General features: G+C 61.7%; 1 protein-coding gene across 1 annotated transcript in view; it reads right to left on the minus strand.

The window, feature by feature from the left end:
* Positions 1-350: 350 nt before the first annotated feature.
* Positions 351-18,112, minus strand: part of LOC132813538 (multiple epidermal growth factor-like domains protein 8) — a gene marked incomplete at its 3' end in the record, with an annotated part of 29,710 nt that continues 11,948 nt past the window's right edge. The window contains exons 7-14 of the mRNA XM_060823179.1: positions 11,051-11,228; positions 10,390-10,535; positions 8,175-8,300; positions 5,404-5,561; positions 4,324-4,431; positions 3,211-3,358; positions 1,367-1,530; positions 351-542 (exon numbers count right to left, since the gene is read on the minus strand). Of these exons, the coding sequence (XP_060679162.1) occupies positions 351-542; positions 1,367-1,530; positions 3,211-3,358; positions 4,324-4,431; positions 5,404-5,561; positions 8,175-8,300; positions 10,390-10,535; positions 11,051-11,228 (1,220 nt within the window). The remainder of the gene's footprint in view (positions 543-1,366; positions 1,531-3,210; positions 3,359-4,323; positions 4,432-5,403; positions 5,562-8,174; positions 8,301-10,389; positions 10,536-11,050; positions 11,229-18,112) is intronic.

Here is an 18,112-nt window from a genome sequence, read left to right on the forward strand (position 1 = left end):
CCCCCTCACCCGGCCCCCTCCGCCTCCCACCCCCTCACCCGGCCTCCTCCAACCCTCACCCAGCTTCCACCCCCTCCACAGCTCCCACCCCTCACCCAGCTCCCACCCCTTCACCCGGCCCCCTCCGCCCCTCCCCAGCTCCCACCCCTCACTCAGCTCCCACCCACTTTCCCCCGGCTTACTCCACCCCTCACCCAGCTCCCACCTCCTCACCTGGCCCCCTCCTCTACATTGCCCAGTGCCCTCCATGTCTTCTGGCACCCACCTCCCCACACACAGCCCGTTTTCCCCCTCTCACACGTGGCACCACACCCATCAGCAGGCCCTGCCCGATGGCGCCTGCTCCTCACCATCTCCAGGCTGTTGGCAGTGCGGCCAATCTTTGCCACGACGTTGAGCCGCTGAAGCTGCAGTTTGACCATGACGCTGTCGGAGGGAGACGGGGAGTCGAACAGTGGGTGGACAAATCCCTGGAAAACCATCAGCTCCTCCAGCTCCACACTCGGATTCTCCACAAACACGGCTCTCCGCATCACCACCACCTTCACATGGGTAAGGGGCCGGGCAAAGAGAGCACCAGCACGTCAGGGAGAGACACACACACACACACTGCAGCGCGACAGGGCCATGGGGCAGTGTTACCGCAGCAGTGCAAGGGCCTGCAGGCAGTGGGCTTGGATCACTGCGAGTGAGCGCGTCACCGGGTGAACGCAACTGAGCGAGTGGAAGCGGACAAATGTGTCTCAGTGAGTTTGAGCGGTGTGTGTGTGTGTGTGTGTGTGTGTGTGTGTGTGTGTGTGTGAGTATGTCTCAGTGAGTTTGAGCGGTGTGTGTGAGCGGGCGAGTGTGTCTCAGGGAGTTTGAGTGGTGTGTGCGTGTGTGTGTGAGAGGGTGAGTGTGTCTCAGTGGGTTTGAGCGGTGTGTGAGTGTGTGTGTGTGTGAGGGTGAGTATGTCTCAGTGAGTTTGAGCGGTGTGTGTGAGCGGGCGAGTGTGTCTCAGGGAGTTTGAGTGGTGTGTGTGTGTGTGTGTGTGTGTGTGAGAGGGTGAGTGTGTCTCAGTGGGTTTGAGCGGTGTGTGAGTGTGTGTGTGTGTGAGGGTGAGTGTGTCTCAGTGGGTTTGAGCGGTGTGTGTGAGCGGGCGAGTGTGTCTCAGGGAGTTTGAGTGGTGTGTGTGTGTGTGTGTGTGTGTGTGTGTGTGAGGGTGAGTGTGTCTCAGTGGGTTTGAGCGGTGTGTGTGAGCGGGTGAGTGTGTCTCAGTGGGTTTGAGCGGTGTGTGAGTGTGTGTGTGTGTGAGGGTGAGTGTGTCTCAGTGGGTTTGAGCGGTGTGTGAGTGGGTACCTGTGAGCGGGGTAGACCCAGGCCTCACCTTGTCTGGCTGGGAGATGTTTGGTGGGTTCAGGTAGGTTACCAGATGGAGGCCTGGCTGGAAGTTGAGTCTCTGACACTGCTGCAGTGCTGTAATGAAGGTGGTGTCTGATCCCCACCAGCCGGCGATCCCTGCGACCGGATCCACCTGACAGCTGGCCTGATCTGGAGAGAGATCGGAGGCACTGAGCCGACATTGACAGTCCATCAGACACCAACATCCTCCCTAAGCAAGAAACGCACCAGATGACAGACCCACTACAAGATCACCAATCAGCACAGCCAGTGCCTCTCTGCTCCTTTCAGAGATCCCGGGTTAGTCTAGTCTTTGGTTCACTGCTCTTTCCAGAGATGCCTATCTGCATCATGGCTCTACTGGGAGAGAGAGGAGGCAGGGCACCCTGAACTCCCCCTCTCCTTCCCACTGCCTCTCCTTGGTGCTCAGGAATGAAGATGGGAGGCTCCCTCCACAGCCTGAGACTCATGCAGGATCCCCCGCGCAGGTCACCCCCGTGCAATCCCGCGGGCTCCCCCTGCGTAATGCCGCGCGGGCTCCCCCTGCGTAATCTCCCTGCGTAATCCCGCGCGGACCGCCCCTGTGTAAAAGAGCAGCAGCTCCAGTTGTGAGCTTCTCCTTAGCTGGCTCATGGGAGTAAGAGGCTGCTGTGTATTGGTCATAAACAGGGAACCTTCACCTAACAAGAGAAAACCACAGGGGACAGTGACAGGGGCAGCAGGGAAGCTGGAGCAGAGATCATCATCCATCACATGTTGAGAGCGAGAGAGAGCGAGAGAGAGCGAGAGAGAGCGAGAGAGAGCGAGAGCGCGCGCGAGAGAGAGAGAGAGAGCGAGAGCGAGCGAGAGCGAGCGAGAGAGAGCGCGCGAGAGCGCGCGAGAGAGAGCGAGAGAGAGCGAGAGAGAGCGAGAGCGCACGCACAGGAGAGAGAGAGAGCACGTGTGAGGGAGAGAGGGAGAGACACACAGGCTGCAAGAGGGATGACGAGAGGAAGTATCCGAAAGACAGAGCAAGACCACATGAGACAGAGCAGGCGAGGGAAGAAGCACTCCTGGGGGAGAGCTTGTGGGCAAGAGAGCAAGCACGCAAAAGAGCGCACACGTGACAGACAGCGCACACAAGCGAGAGCACACCAGAGAGGGAGCTCGCAAGACAGAGCACGCTCGCGAGAGAGCGCACGCTGGAGAGAGAGTACATACAAGAGTGAGAGAGCACATACAAGAGTCAGCACACAAGAGAGAGCACGCAGGAGTGAGAACATGCAGGAGCGAGAGCACGTAAGAGAGAGAGCAAGCAGGAGACAGCACACAAAAAGCAGCGAGAGAGAGAGGGAGGATGACAGAGAGAGAGCAAGAGGGAGACAGAGAGGGAGAGACATTGAGACAGAGACAGTGACATGGAGGCAGAGGGAGCGCGAAACAGGGAGAGCAACAGCAAGAGAGAGCGAGCGAGAGACGGTGAGGTCAAAGAAAGGTTTTGGACAGGGTGAGTGCATCCCTGGTCAATTCTGTCCCTTTGAAAATGAAACCAAGAGCTCGGCTCCTTGGTTCAGGGCCTTCTCAATCTGGATTCCACAAATTAGGAGTTGGCCATTCAGCCCCTCAGGCCTGCTGTTCCATTCAATAAGAAAACGGCTCATCCGTTCAGCAGTAAGTCCACTCCATTGACTGCCTCCATCCGAACTGCTCACTGAGCACAGGCCTGCCTGTCTCGGCCTGCACTGCCCTCTGCCAGGGGCTGGAGGGGCGGACCCAACAGGGAAAGGAGGGAGGGAGAGCCAGCTGGAGTTATTGAGTGCAGGTCGCAGTGTGTGCTGTGGAGCGGTTTACCTGTGACAGGGAGGCAGGTGCTGGTCTGAACACACCATCCGAGGGAGACTGGAGCCTGAGGCAGAGACTCCCAGCTCTGTCCGAACACCAGACACGCCTGGCAATCTGACAGCTGTTTCGCCAACCCAAGGCACGCCACGTGTGGACACTGAGAGAACAGGAGGCAGCATTGACTGGGGCCTGACAATACTTCTATACATACACACCCACACACATACAGACACACACACAGAAGCTCAGATCCACACAGACAACAGATATGGATGCATCAACACACACACAGATACTCAGATACACACAGACACCAGATGTACAGACATAGACAGAGACACACACACAAACAAAGAGCATCCTGTGTCCATCTCTCTCTCATGCACACAGACACAGACACTCATTCACAGAGACAACAGATGGACAGACACATCCTATGTCCATCTCTCTCACACACACACACACACACACACACACACACACACACACACCATCCCATGTCCATCTCTCTCTCACACACACCACCCTCACCCGTCTTACTCTCAGACACACACACATATGCAGAGAGACACAAACACAAAGTACTCTGTCACACTCTCACACACCACTCACAGCCCTGCTTCACTCACAGTCAGATACAGAGAGACCTACGCAGTCCATCTGACCCTCCCTGTCTCATTCACTCTCACACTCATACACAGATCCCCTCACACATTCTCTGTCTCACTCATAGACACACCCTACACACACCCCCAACTCTCTCTCTCAGTCCCATCACTCCCACACACAATCATATCCTCCCCATCTCACTCGCACACATACACCGCACTCTCACACACCTTCATACACTCCCCATCTCTCTCACTCACACACACCCTCTCGCTCAAACACCATGCACCACATGCAAACTGTCTCGCTGACACTCATCCACACCAACCTCCACTCCTGTTACTCTCACACGCACATACACAAACCATCGCAAACTCCCCCGTCACACCATCGCGCACACACACACCATCCCCACTCCTCCTGTCACTGTCTCTCACAATCCCACACTCAAGCTGACACACACACACCACCCCACTCCCAGCCAGAGCCCCCCCTCAGTCCCCGATGACTCACCGGACTGTGCTGCTGATAACTCTGACACTGGGCCTGACACCACACACACTCTGGGTCCTTGTTACAGGCAGCCTCCAGCCTGTACAGTGAGCAGTAATCCAGGTGTACCTGCACACAGAACAGGAACAACACCACAGAGAGAGAGAGAGAGAGAAGGCGAGAGGACAGGTCTCATACACGCACAGTCAGACTGACCCCACACCCCATCTCCCAATTCCTCAGTGTCACTTCCACCCAGCCCCCACAGACAGCCCAGTCTCTGACCCCTCCCCGTGACCCACAGACAGCCCAGTCTCTGACCCCTCCCCCTGACCCACAGACAGCCCAGTCTCTGACCCCTCCCCGTGACCCACAGACAGCCCAGTCTCTGACCCCTCCCCGTGACCCACAGACAGCCCAGTCTCTGACCCCTCCCCGTGACCCACAGACAGCCCAGTCTCTGACCCCTCCTCGTGACCCACAGACAGCCCAGTCTCTGACCCCTCCCCGTGACCCAGACAGCCCAGTCTCTGACCCCTCCCCGTGACCCACAGACAGCCCAGTCTCTGACCCCTCCCCCTGACCCACAGACAGCCCAGTCTCTGACCCCTCCCCCTGACCCACAGACAGCCCAGTCTCTGACCCCTCCCCCTGACCCACAGACAGCCCAGTCTCTGACCCCTCCCTGTGACCCACAGACAGCCCAGTCTCTGACCCCTCCCCCCGACCCTCAGATGGCCCCGTCTCTGACCCCTGCCTGTGACTAACAGACGGCCTCATCTCTGACCTCCCATGATCCACAGACGGTCCCGTCTCTGACCCCACCGTGACCCTCAGACAGCTTCTCTGACCCCTCCCACCAGGCCATCTGAATTACTGGGACAGTGATGTAAAAGCGAACGGACCCACAGCCCCGATTCTCACTGTTGCCCGGGAAGGTGGGGGCGAGGGAATCCCGTTTCAGCCCCAGCCAGCACCACAAGGATCCCTTTCGGCCGGTTGCGCCAATCCCCTCACACCTCCGCGGCCTTTGACCTGTGCTCTCTGCCCAGGCCCAGGTCCCACTACAGGGACACGAGGATCCGACCAGTCAGCACTTACGTTTTGGACTAAGACCTGCGACACGAAGATGGGGACCTTGTAGGCAACGAGGTCACCCATCGGGTAGCCACTGTAACCGCCAGCAACCAGCAGAATATTCCCATTCATCAGCGCTGCTACGTGGGAATACCTTCCACGGAAGGATTGACTCTGCGGCCCTGAGGAAACACAAACAACAAATTCAACCCCTTGGTACATCCAGTAAAGGGTACGAGATTTACTCTGTATCTAACCCTGTGCTGCCCCTGTCCTGGGAGTGTTTGATGGGGGACAGTGTAGAGGGAGCTTTACTCTGTATCTAACCCCGTGCTGTCCCTGTCCTGGGAGGGTTTGATGGGGGACAGTGTAGAGGGAGCTTTACTCTGTATCTAACCCTGCGCTGTCCCTGTCCTGGGAGTGTTTGATGGGGGACAGTGTAGAGGGAAATTTACTCTGTATCTAACCCTGTGCTGTCCATGTCCTGGGAGAGTTTGATGGCTTGGGGGGGTGGGTAAAGCAGTGTAGAGGGAGCTTTACTCTTGAGTGTACTTCACCACCTACACACTCAGATTTATCGGACAGATACAGCATCGCTTGAAGGAATCATTGGCCTCCTTATGCTGGGGGCTTTACACACACACTCACCGTCCCCGGCACTGACCGAGAGACTGGGTTTTATACACACACTCACCGTCCCGGCACTGACCGAGAGACTGGGTTTTACACACACACTCACCGTCCCGGCACTGACCGAGAGACTGGGCTTTACACACACACTCACCGTCCCCCGCACTGACCGAGAGACTGGGTTTTACACACACACTCACCGTCCCGGCACTGACCGAGAGACTGGGTTTTACACACACACTCACCGTCCCGGCACTGACCGAGAGACTGGGTTTTACACACACACTCACCGTCCCGGCACTGACCGAGAGACTGGGTTTTACACACACACTTACCGTCCCCGGCACTGACCGAGAGACTGGGTTTTACACACACACTCACCGTCCCCGGCACTGACCGAGAGACTGGGTTTTACACACACACTCACCGTCCCGGCACTGACCGAGAGACTGGATTTTACACACACACTCACCGTCCCTGGCACTGACCGAGAGACTGGGTTTTACACACACACTCACCGTCCCCGGCACTGACCGAGAGACTGGGTTTTACACACACACTCACCGTCCCCGGCACTGACCGAGAGACTGGGTTTTACACACACACTCACCGTCCCCGGCACTGACCGAGAGACTGGGTTTTACACACACACTCACCGTCCCCGGCACTGACCGAGAGACTGGTTTTTACACACACACTCACCGTCCCCGGCACTGACCGAGAGACTGGGTTTTACACACACACTCACCGTCCCGGCACTGACCGAGAGACTGGGTTTTACACACACACTCACCGTCCCGGCACTGACCGAGAGACTGGGTTTTACACACACACTCACCGTCCCCGGCACTGACCGAGAGACTGGGTTTTACACACACACTCACCGTCCCCCGCACTGACCGAGAGACTGGGTTTTATACACACACACTCACCGTCCCCGGCACTGACCGAGAGACTGGGTTTTACACACACACACTCACCGTCCCCGGCACTGACCGAGAGACTGGGTTTTACACACACACTCACCGTCCCCCGCACTGACCGAGAGACTGGGTTTTACACACACACTCACCGTCCCGGCACTGACCGAGAGACTGGGTTTTACACACACACTCACCGTCCCCCGGCACTGACCGAGAGACTGGGTTTTACACACATACTCACCGTCCCCCGCACTGACCGAGAGACTGGGTTTTACACACACTCACCATCCCGGCACTGACCGAGAGACCGGGTTTTACACACACACTCACCGTCCGCGGCACTGACCCAGAGACTGGGTTTTACACACACACTCACCGTCCGCGGCTCTGACCGTGAGACTGGGTTTTACACACACACTCACCGTCCCCGGCACTGACCCAGAGACTGGGTTTTACACACACACTCACCGTCCCGGCACTGACCGAGAGACTGGGTTTTACACACACACTTACCGTCCCCGGCACTGACCGAGAGACTGGGTTTTACACACACACTCACCGTCCCCGGCACTGACCGAGAGACTGGGTTTTACACACACACTCACCGTCCCCGGCACTGACCGAGAGACTGGGTTTTACACACATACTCACCGTCCCCCGCACTGACCGAGAGACTGGGTTTTACACACACTCACCGTCCCGGCACTGACCGAGAGACCGGGTTTTACACACACACTCACTGTCCCCGGCACTGACCCAGAGACTGGGTTTTACACACACACTCACCGTCCGCGGCTCTGACCGTAAGACTGGGTTTTACACACACACTCACCGTCCCCGGCACTGACCAAAAGACTGGGTTTTACACACACACTCACCGTCCCGGCACTGACCGAGAGACTGGGTTTTACACACACACTCACCGTCCCCGGCACTGACCGAGAGACTGGGTTTTACACACACACTCACCGTCCCCGGCACTGACCGAGAGACTGGGTTTTACACACACTCTCCGTCCCCGGCACTGACCGAGAGACTGGGTTTTACACACACACTCACCGTCCCTGACACTGACCGAGAGACTGGGTTTTACACACACACTCACCGTCCCGGCACTGACCGAGAGACTGGGTTTTACACACACACTCACCGTCCCCGGCACTGACCGAGAGACTGGGTTTTACACACACACTCACCGTCCCTGACACTGACCGTGAGATCGGGCTTTATACACACACTCACCGTCCCCGGCACTGACCGAGAGCCGGAGCTCTTCGCTGGAGACCCACTGGTGACAGTCCAGATGGTAGAAGAAAATGTCTCCATCGTAACACTTCTCCTCCTGATAGTGAATGTGTACGTTCCCACCTAAGGCCAGAGAGAAGACCATTAGCTTACCGCCCCCCAGCACACGCAGGATGATCACACAGCCAGTCCCCCTGCTGTCCCTGTGGGTCACTGCTCACCCCATGGAAACACCAAGCTCCCAGAGACTGACACAGACCGACGGAGACAGACAGACCCGTGAACCTCTGCTGCACTCTCCCTACTGTCGGGCTATCCTCCCTTCAGTAGGGAGGCTGGAACTGTATACAATTCTCCAGGGATGGCCACACTGCAGTAACCATCATGTGGTAGTGGCAGTGTTGGATGGGGGGGGGGGGGGGAGAGAATGCCTTAGAGTGAGTGCATGTGAGACTGTGTATGTGCAAGTATGGTAACGTGTGTGTGTGAGTGAGTGCGAGTGCGAGTGCGAGTGCGAGCGCGAGCGTGTGTGAGAGTGAGCGTGTGTGAGAGTGAGCGTGTGAGAGTGAGTGTGTGAGAGTGTGTGTGAGAGTGTGTGTGTGAGAGAGTGTAATGCGGTGTAAGCCTGTGAGTGAGAGTGTGTGGGGAGTGTGAGTGCGTTCATCTGAGAGAAAGTGTGTGTATGATCGAGGGTCAGCGTGAGTGAGAGAGGAGGAGAGTGTGTGAGGGAGGAGAGTGTGTGAGGGGAGGAGAGTGTGTGAGGGGAGGAGAGTGTGTGAGGGGAGGAGAGTGTGTGAGGGGAGGAGAGTGTGTGAGGGGAGGAGAGTGTGTGAGGGGAGGAGAGTGTGTGAGGGGAGGAGAGTGTGTGAGGGGAGGAGAGTGTGTGAGGGGAGGAGAGTGTGTGAGGGGAGGAGAGTGTGTGAGGGGAGGAGAGTGTGTGAGGGGAGGAGAGTGTGTGAGGGGAGGAGAGTGTGTGAGGGGAGGAGAGTGTGTGAGGGGAGGAGAGTGTGTGAGGGGAGGAGAGTGTGTGAGGGGAGGAGAGTGTGTGAGGGGAGGAGAGTGTGTGAGGGGAGGAGAGTGTGTGAGGGGAGGAGAGTGTGTGAGAGAGGAGGAGAGTGTGTGAGGGGAGGAGAGTGTGTGAGGGGAGGAGAGTGTGTGAGGGGAGGAGAGTGTGTGAGAGAGGAGGAGAGTGTGTGAGAGAGGAGGAGAGTGTGTGAGGGGAGGAGAGTGTGTGAGGGGAGGAGAGTGTGTGAGGGGAGGAGAGTGTGTGAGGGGAGGAGAGTGTGTGAGGGGAGGAGAGTGTGTGAGGGGAGGAGAGTGTGTGAGGGGAGGAGAGTGTGTGAGGGGAGGAGAGTGTGTGAGAGAGGAGGAGAGTGTGTGAGAGGGGAGGAGAGTGTGTGAGGGGAGGAGAGTGTGTGAGGGGAGGAGAGTGTGTGAGGGGAGGAGAGTGTGTGAGGGGAGGAGAGTGTGTGAGGGGAGGAGAGTGTGTGAGGGGAGGAGAGTGTGTGAGGGGAGGAGAGTGTGTGAGGGGAGGAGAGTGTGTGAGGGGAGGAGAGTGTGTGAGGGGAGGAGAGTGTGTGAGTGAGACAGTGGACAGTGCAGTGGGGTTACCTGGAGTGGGACATGAATCCAAGGGCCCAGTTGAGACCAGGTGTTGCGTGATTTCTAACTGTGGGACGACATTTCTAATTCGGTACCCCGACCCTCCCACAGTGAAGGTTGATGTCCCCTCTACCTTCCCATGGTGCAGTTGCCTGTCTGCTGTCACTGCCTGGAGTACACGGACACCTCGATTGCTCCCTCTGCACATCCACACTCCCCAATATCTCCCCATTCCAACCACACCATGTCGGGACTGAGGCACACACTCAATCCCGGACCCAGAGCGACCTCTGCTAAACTGGGGACACTTTGCACACTCCCACAAACACCCCACACCCCATCACATCCACAATCCTACTCCTCCGCCCTCCCCACGCTCCCCCTTCCTGATTCCCGCACTCCCTCTCCTGCCACTCTCAGCCCCTCTCCCTCACCACCATGCCTGGGCTCACTCCCCTCCCCCACTCTCCCTCAACATCACACCCTTGCACTCGCCCCTCCCCATCCCACAGACTCTCACCCCCCCACTCTCTCTGCTGCCCCCCATCACGCTCTCCCCTTCCTCACCCACACTCAGCCCCCTCCAGCCGCCACACCCCCGCCCCCTCACCGTACACCACCATATAGTTGCCAACGATGGTGGCAGTGTGAAAGGCCCGTTCCCGAGGGCTGCTGGGAGATGGAGTGGATCGCAGCTCGGTCCAGTATCGCTCGTCCACGTGGAAGATATTGGTCGTGTTCGTCCGAAAGCTGAACCTGAGAGACAGAGAGGGGCCACAGAACCGTCACCTCCTGACACTCACCCTCACCTCAGGGAGGTATGTGCGAGGGGAGCGCAGCCATGTTCCAGGGGAGTGTGCCTGAGGGGAGTGTGCCTGAGGGGAGTGTGCCTGAGGGGAGTGTGTCTGAGGGGAGTGTGGCCATGTTCCATGGGAGTGTGGCCATGTTCCATGGGAGTGTGTCTGAGGGGAGTGTGGCCATGTCCCAGGGGAGTGCGGCCATGTTCCAGGGGAGTGCGGCCATGTTCCAGGGGAGTGCGGCCATGTTCCAGGGGAGTGTGTCTGAGGGGAGTGTGGCCATGTTCCAGGGGAGTGTGGCCATGTTCCAGGGGAGTGTGTCTGAGGGGAGTGTGGCCATGTTCCAGGGGAGTGTGTCTGAGGGGAGTGTGGCCATGTTCCAGGGGAGTGTGTCTGAGGGGAGTGTGGCCATGTTCCAGGGGAGAGTGTCTGAGGGGAGTGCGGCCATGTTCCAGGGGAGTGTGTCCCTCTTACCGGGGAGAGACCCGATGTCCCCCGAAGATCAGTAATGTCCGTGATGCCGGGTGGAAAACCATGGAGTGAGCAGCTATGGCTGGGCTCTTCCCTCCAGTCGGAACGACCTCCTCCCAGATCCAGTTCAGAAGATTAAACCGAAACATCCGAGAACTGAACCGGTCAACATCCGTCCGGCCTGATGGGAGAGGGGTGACAGAACCAGTGAGAGCACAGACACCCCCACCCCCATACAACCCATACACCCCCCTGCCACACAACCCATATACCCCAACCCCCCACATCCCCCGCAACCCATACACACCGCCTCTCCCCACCCCCACACGCAACCCATACACATCCCCCACACAACCCATACACCCCGCCTCTCCCCACCCCCCCACGCAACCCATACACCCCGCCTCTCCCCACCCACCCACGCAACCCATACACCCCGCCTCTCCCCACCCCCCCCCACGCAACCCATACACCTCCCCACCTCTCCCCACCCCCCCACGCAACCCATACACCTCCCCACCTCTCCCCACCCCCCCACGCAACCCATACACCTCCCCACCCCCACACGCAACCCATACACCCCCCACCCCCACACGCAACCCATACACCCCCCACCCCCACACGCAACCCATACACCCCCCACCCCCACACGCAACCCATACACCCCCACCCCCACACGCAACCCATACACCCCCCACCCCCACACGCAACCCATACACCCCCACCCCCACACGCAACCCATACACCCCCCACCCCCCACCCCCACACACAACCCATACACCCCCACCCCCCACCCCCACACACAACCCATACACCCCCCACCCCCACCCGCAACCCATACACCCCCCACTCCCCACCCCCACACACAACCCATACACCCCCCACCCCCCACCCCCACACACAACCCATACACCCCCCACCCCCACACGCAACCCATACACCCCCCACCCCCACACGCAACCCATACACCCCCCACTCCCCACCCCCACACACAACCCATACACCCCCACCCCCCACCCCCACACACAACCCATACACCCCCCACCCCCCACCCCACACACAACCCATACACCCCCCACCCCCACACGCAACCCATACACCCCCCACCCCCACACGCAACCCATACACCCCCCACCCCCACACGCAACCCATACACCCCCCACCCCCACACGCAACCCATACACCCCCCACCCCCACACGCAACCCATACACCCCCCACCCCCACACGCAACCCATACACCCCCCACCCCCACACGCAACCCATACACCCCCCACTCCCCACCCGCAACCCATACACCCCCCACTCCCCACCCCCACACACAACCCATACACCCCCCACTCCCCACCCCCACACACAACCCATACACCCCCCACCCCCCACCCCCACACACAACCCATACACCCCCCACCCCCCACCCCCACACGCAACCCATACACCCCCCACCCCCACACGCAACCCATACACCCCCCACTCCCCACCCGCAACCCATACACCCCCCACCCCCCACCCCCACACACAACCCATACACCCCCCACCCCCACACGCAACCCATACACCCCCCACCCCCACACCCCCACACACAACCCAAACACCCCCCACCCCCACACGCAACCCATACACCCCCCACCCCCACACGCAACCCATACACCCCCCACCCCCACACGCAACCCATACACCCCCCACCCCCACACGCAACCCATACACCCCCCACCCCCACACCCCCACACACAACCCATACACCCCCCACCCCCACACGCAACCCATACACCCCCCACCCCCACACGCAACCCATACACCCCCCACCCCCACACGCAACCCATACACCCCCCACCCCCACACGCAACCCATACACCCCCCACCCCCACACCCCCACACACAACCCATACACCCCCCACCCCCACACGCAACCCATACACCCCCCACCCCCACACGCAACCCATACACCCCCCACCCCCACACACAACCCATACACCCCCCACCCCCACACGCAACCCATACACCCCCCACCCCCACACGCAACCCATACACCCCCCACCCCCACACGCAACCCATACACCCCCCACCCCCACACGCAACCCATACACCCCCCACCCCCACACGCAACCCATACACCCCCCACTCCCCACCCCCACACACAACCCATACACCCCCCACCCCACACCCCCACACGCAACCCATACACACCCCACCCCCACACGCAACCCATACACCCCCCACCCCCACACGCAACCCATACACCCCCCCCCCACACGCAACCCATACACCCCCCACTCCCCACCCCCACACACAACCCATACTCCCCCCACCCCCACACGCAACCCATACACCCCCCACCCCCACACACAACCCATACACCCCCCACCCCCACACACAACCCATACACCCCCACCCCCACACACAACCCATACACCCCCCACCCCCCACCCCCACACACAACCCATACACCCCCCACACCCCACCCCCACACACAACCCATACACCCCCCACCCCCACACACAACCCATACACCCCCCACTCCCCACCCCCACACACAACCCATACACCCCCCACCCCCACCCACAACCCATACACCCCCCCACCCCCCACCCACAACCCATACACCCCCCCACCCCCCACCCCACACACAACCCATACACCCCCCACCCCCCACCCCCACACACAACCCATACACCCCCCACTCCCCACCCGCAACCCATACACCCCCCACCCCCCACCCCCACACACAACCCATACACCCCCCACCCCCCACCCCCACACACGCAACCCATACACCCCCCACCCCCACACGCAACCCATACACCCCCCACCCCCACACGCAACCCATACACCCCCCACCCCCACACGCAACCCATACACCCCCCACCCCCACACGCAACCCATACACCCCCCACCCCCACACGCAACCCATACACCCCCCACTCCCCACACACAACCCATACACCCCCCACCCCCCACCCCCACACACAACCCATACACCCCCCACCCCCACACGCAACCCATACACCCCCCACCCCCACACGCAACCCATACACCCCCCACTCCCCACCCGCAACCCATACACCCCCCACTCCCCACCCGCAACCCATACACCCCCCACTCCCCACCCCCACACACAACCCATACACCCCCCACTCCCCACCCCCACACACAACCCATACACCCCCCACCCCCCACCCCCACACACAACCCATACACCCCCCACCCCCCCACGCAACCCATACACCCCCCACCCCCACACGCAACCCATACACCCCCCACTCCCCACCCGCAACCCATACACCCCCCACTCCCCACCCGCAACCCATACACCCCCCACTCCCCACCCCCACACACAACCCATACACCCCCACACCCCACCCCCACACACAACCATACACCCCCCACCCCCCACCCCCACACACAACCCATACACCCCCCACCCCCCACCCCCACACGCAACCCATACACCCCCCACCCCCACACGCAACCCATACACCCCCCACTCCCCACCCGCAACCCATACACCCCCCACTCCCCACCCCCCCACACACAACCCATACCCCACCACCCCCCACCCCCACACACACCCATACACCCCCCACCCCCCCACACACAACACATACACCCCCCACCCCCACACGCAACCCATACACCCCCCACCCCCACACGCAACCCATACACCCCCCACCCCCACACGCAACCCATACACCCCCCACCCCCACACGCAACCCATACACCCCCCACCCCCACACGCAACCCATACACCCCCCACTCCCCACCCGCAACCCATACACCCCCACTCCCCACCCCCACACACAACCCATACAACCCCCCACTCCCCACCCCCCACACAACCCATACACCCCCCACCCCACACACAACCCATACACCCCCCACCCCCCACCCCCACACGCAACCCATACACCCCCACCCCCACACGCAACCCATACACCCCCCCACCCCCCACCCCCACACACAACCCATACACCCCCCACCCCCCACCCCCACACACAACCCATACACCCCCCACCCCCACACGCAACCCATACACCCCCCACCCCCACACGCAACCCATACACCCCCCACCCCCACACGCAACCCATACACCCCCCACCCCCACACGCAACCCATACACCCCCCACCCCCACACGCAACCCATACACCCCCCACCCCCACACGCAACCCATACACCCCCCACTCCCCACACACAACCCATACACCCCCCACCCCCCACCCCCACACACAACCCATACACCCCCCACCCCCACACGCAACCCATACACCCCCCACCCCCACACGCAACCCATACACCCCCCACTCCCCACCCGCAACCCATACACCCCCCACTCCCCACCCGCAACCCATACACCCCCCACTCCCCACCCCCCACACAACCCATACACCCCCCACTCCCCACCCCCCACACACAACCCATACACCCCCCACCCCCCACCCCCACACACAACCCATACACCCCCACACCCCCCACCCCCACACGCAACCCATACACCCCCCACCCCCACACACAACCCATACACCCCCCACTCCCCACCCGCAACCCATACACCCCCCACTCCCCACCCCCACACACAACCCATACACCCCCCACCCCCCACCCCCACACACAACCCATACACCCCCCACCCCCCACCCCCACACGCAACCCATACACCCCCCACCCCCCACCCCCACACGCAACCCATACACCCCCCACCCCCACACCCAACCCATACACCCCCCACCCCCCCCCCCCCCACACCCAACCCATACACCCCCCACCCCCACACGCAACCCATACACCCCCCACCCCCACACGCAACCCATACACCCCCCACCCCCACACGCAACCCATACACCCCCCACCCCCACACGCAACCCATACACCCCCCACCCCCACACGCAACCCATACACCCCCCACCCCCACACACACACCATACACCCCCCACCCCCCCACCCCCACACACAACCCATACACCCCCCACCCCCCACCCCCACACACAACCCATACACCCCCCACTCCCCACCCGCAACCCATACACCCCCCACCCCCCACCCCCACACACAACCCATACACCCCCCACCCCCCACACCCCACACGCAACCCATACACCCCCCACCCCCACACGCAACCCATACACCCCCCACCCCCCACCCCCACACACAACCCATACACCCCCCACTCCCCACCCGCAACCCATACACCCCCCACCCCCCACCCCCACACACAACCCATACACCCCCCACCCCCCACCCCCACACGCAACCCATACACCCCCCACCCCCACACGCAACCCATACACCCCCCACCCCCACACGCAACCCATACACCCCCCACCCCCACACGCAACCCATACACCCCCCACCCCCACACGCAACCCATACACCCCCCACCCCCACACGCAACCCATACACCCCCCACCCCCCACACGCAACCCATACACCCCCCACTCCCCACCCGCAACCCATACACCCCCCACTCCCCACCCGCAACCCATACACCCCCCACTCCCCACCCCCACACACAACCCATACACCCCCCACTCCCCACCCCCACACACAACCCATACACCCCCCACCCCCCACCCCCACACGCAACCCATACACCCCCCACCCCCCACCCCCACACGCAACCCATACACCCCCCACCCCCACACGCAACCCATACACCCCCCACTCCCCACCCGCAACCCATACACCCCCCACTCCCCACCCGCAACCCATACACCCCCCACTCCCCACCCGCAACCCATACACCCCCCACTCCCCACCCCCACACACAACCCATACACCCCCCACTCCCCACCCCCACACACAACCCATACACCCCCCACTCCCCACCCCCACACACAACCCATACACCCCCCACCCCCACACACACACCCATACACCCCCCACCCCCCACCCCCACACGCAACCCATACACCCCCCACTCCCCACCCGCAACCCATACACCCCCCACTCACCACCCCCACACACAACCCATACACCCCCCACCCCCACACACAACCCATACACCCCCCAACCCCCACCCCCACACACAACCCATACACCCCCCACCCCCACACACAACCCATACACCCCCCACCCCCACACACAACCCATACACCCCCCACCCCCCACCCCCACACGCAACCCATACACCCCCCACCCCCACACGCAACCCATACACCCCCCACTCCCCACCCGCAACCCATACACCCCCCACTCCCCACCCCCACACACAACCCATACACCCCCCACCCCCACACACAACCCATACACCCCCCACCCCCCCCCCCCACACACAACCCATACACCCCCCACCCCCCACCCCCACACACAACCCATACACCCCCCACCCCCACACGCAACCCATACACCCCCCACCCCCACACGCAACCCATACACCCCCACCCCCACCCGCAACCCATACACCCCCCACCCCCACACGCAACCCATACACCCCCCACCCCCACACGCAACCCATACACCCCCCACCCCCACACGCAACCCATACACCCCCCACCCCCACACGCAACCCATACACCCCCCACCCCCACACGCAACCCATACACCCCCCACCCCCCACCCCCACACACAACCCATACACCCCCCACCCCCACACACAACCCATACACCCCCCACCCCCACACACAACCCATACACCCCCCACCCCCCACCCCCACACGCAACCCATACACCCCCCACCCCCACACGCAACCCATACACCCCCCACTCCCCACCCGCAACCCATACACCCCCCACTCCCCACCCCCACACACAACCCATACACCCCCCCCCCCCACACACAACCCATACACCCCCCACCCCCCACCCCCACACACAACACATACACCCCCCACCCCCACCCCCACACGCAACCCATACACCCCCCACCCCCCCCCCCCACACGCAACCCATACACCCCCCACCCCCACACGCAACCCATACACCCCCCACCCCCACACGCAACCCATACACCCCCCACCCCCACACGCAACCCATACACCCCCCACCCCCACACGCAACCCATACACCCCCCACCCCCACACGCAACCCATACACCCCCCACCCCCACACGCAACCCATACACCCCCCACCCCCA

Source organism: Hemiscyllium ocellatum, unplaced genomic scaffold, assembly GCF_020745735.1.
Source record: "Hemiscyllium ocellatum isolate sHemOce1 unplaced genomic scaffold, sHemOce1.pat.X.cur. scaffold_3779_pat_ctg1, whole genome shotgun sequence".
NCBI classification, from domain to species: Eukaryota; Metazoa; Chordata; class Chondrichthyes; order Orectolobiformes; family Hemiscylliidae; genus Hemiscyllium; species Hemiscyllium ocellatum.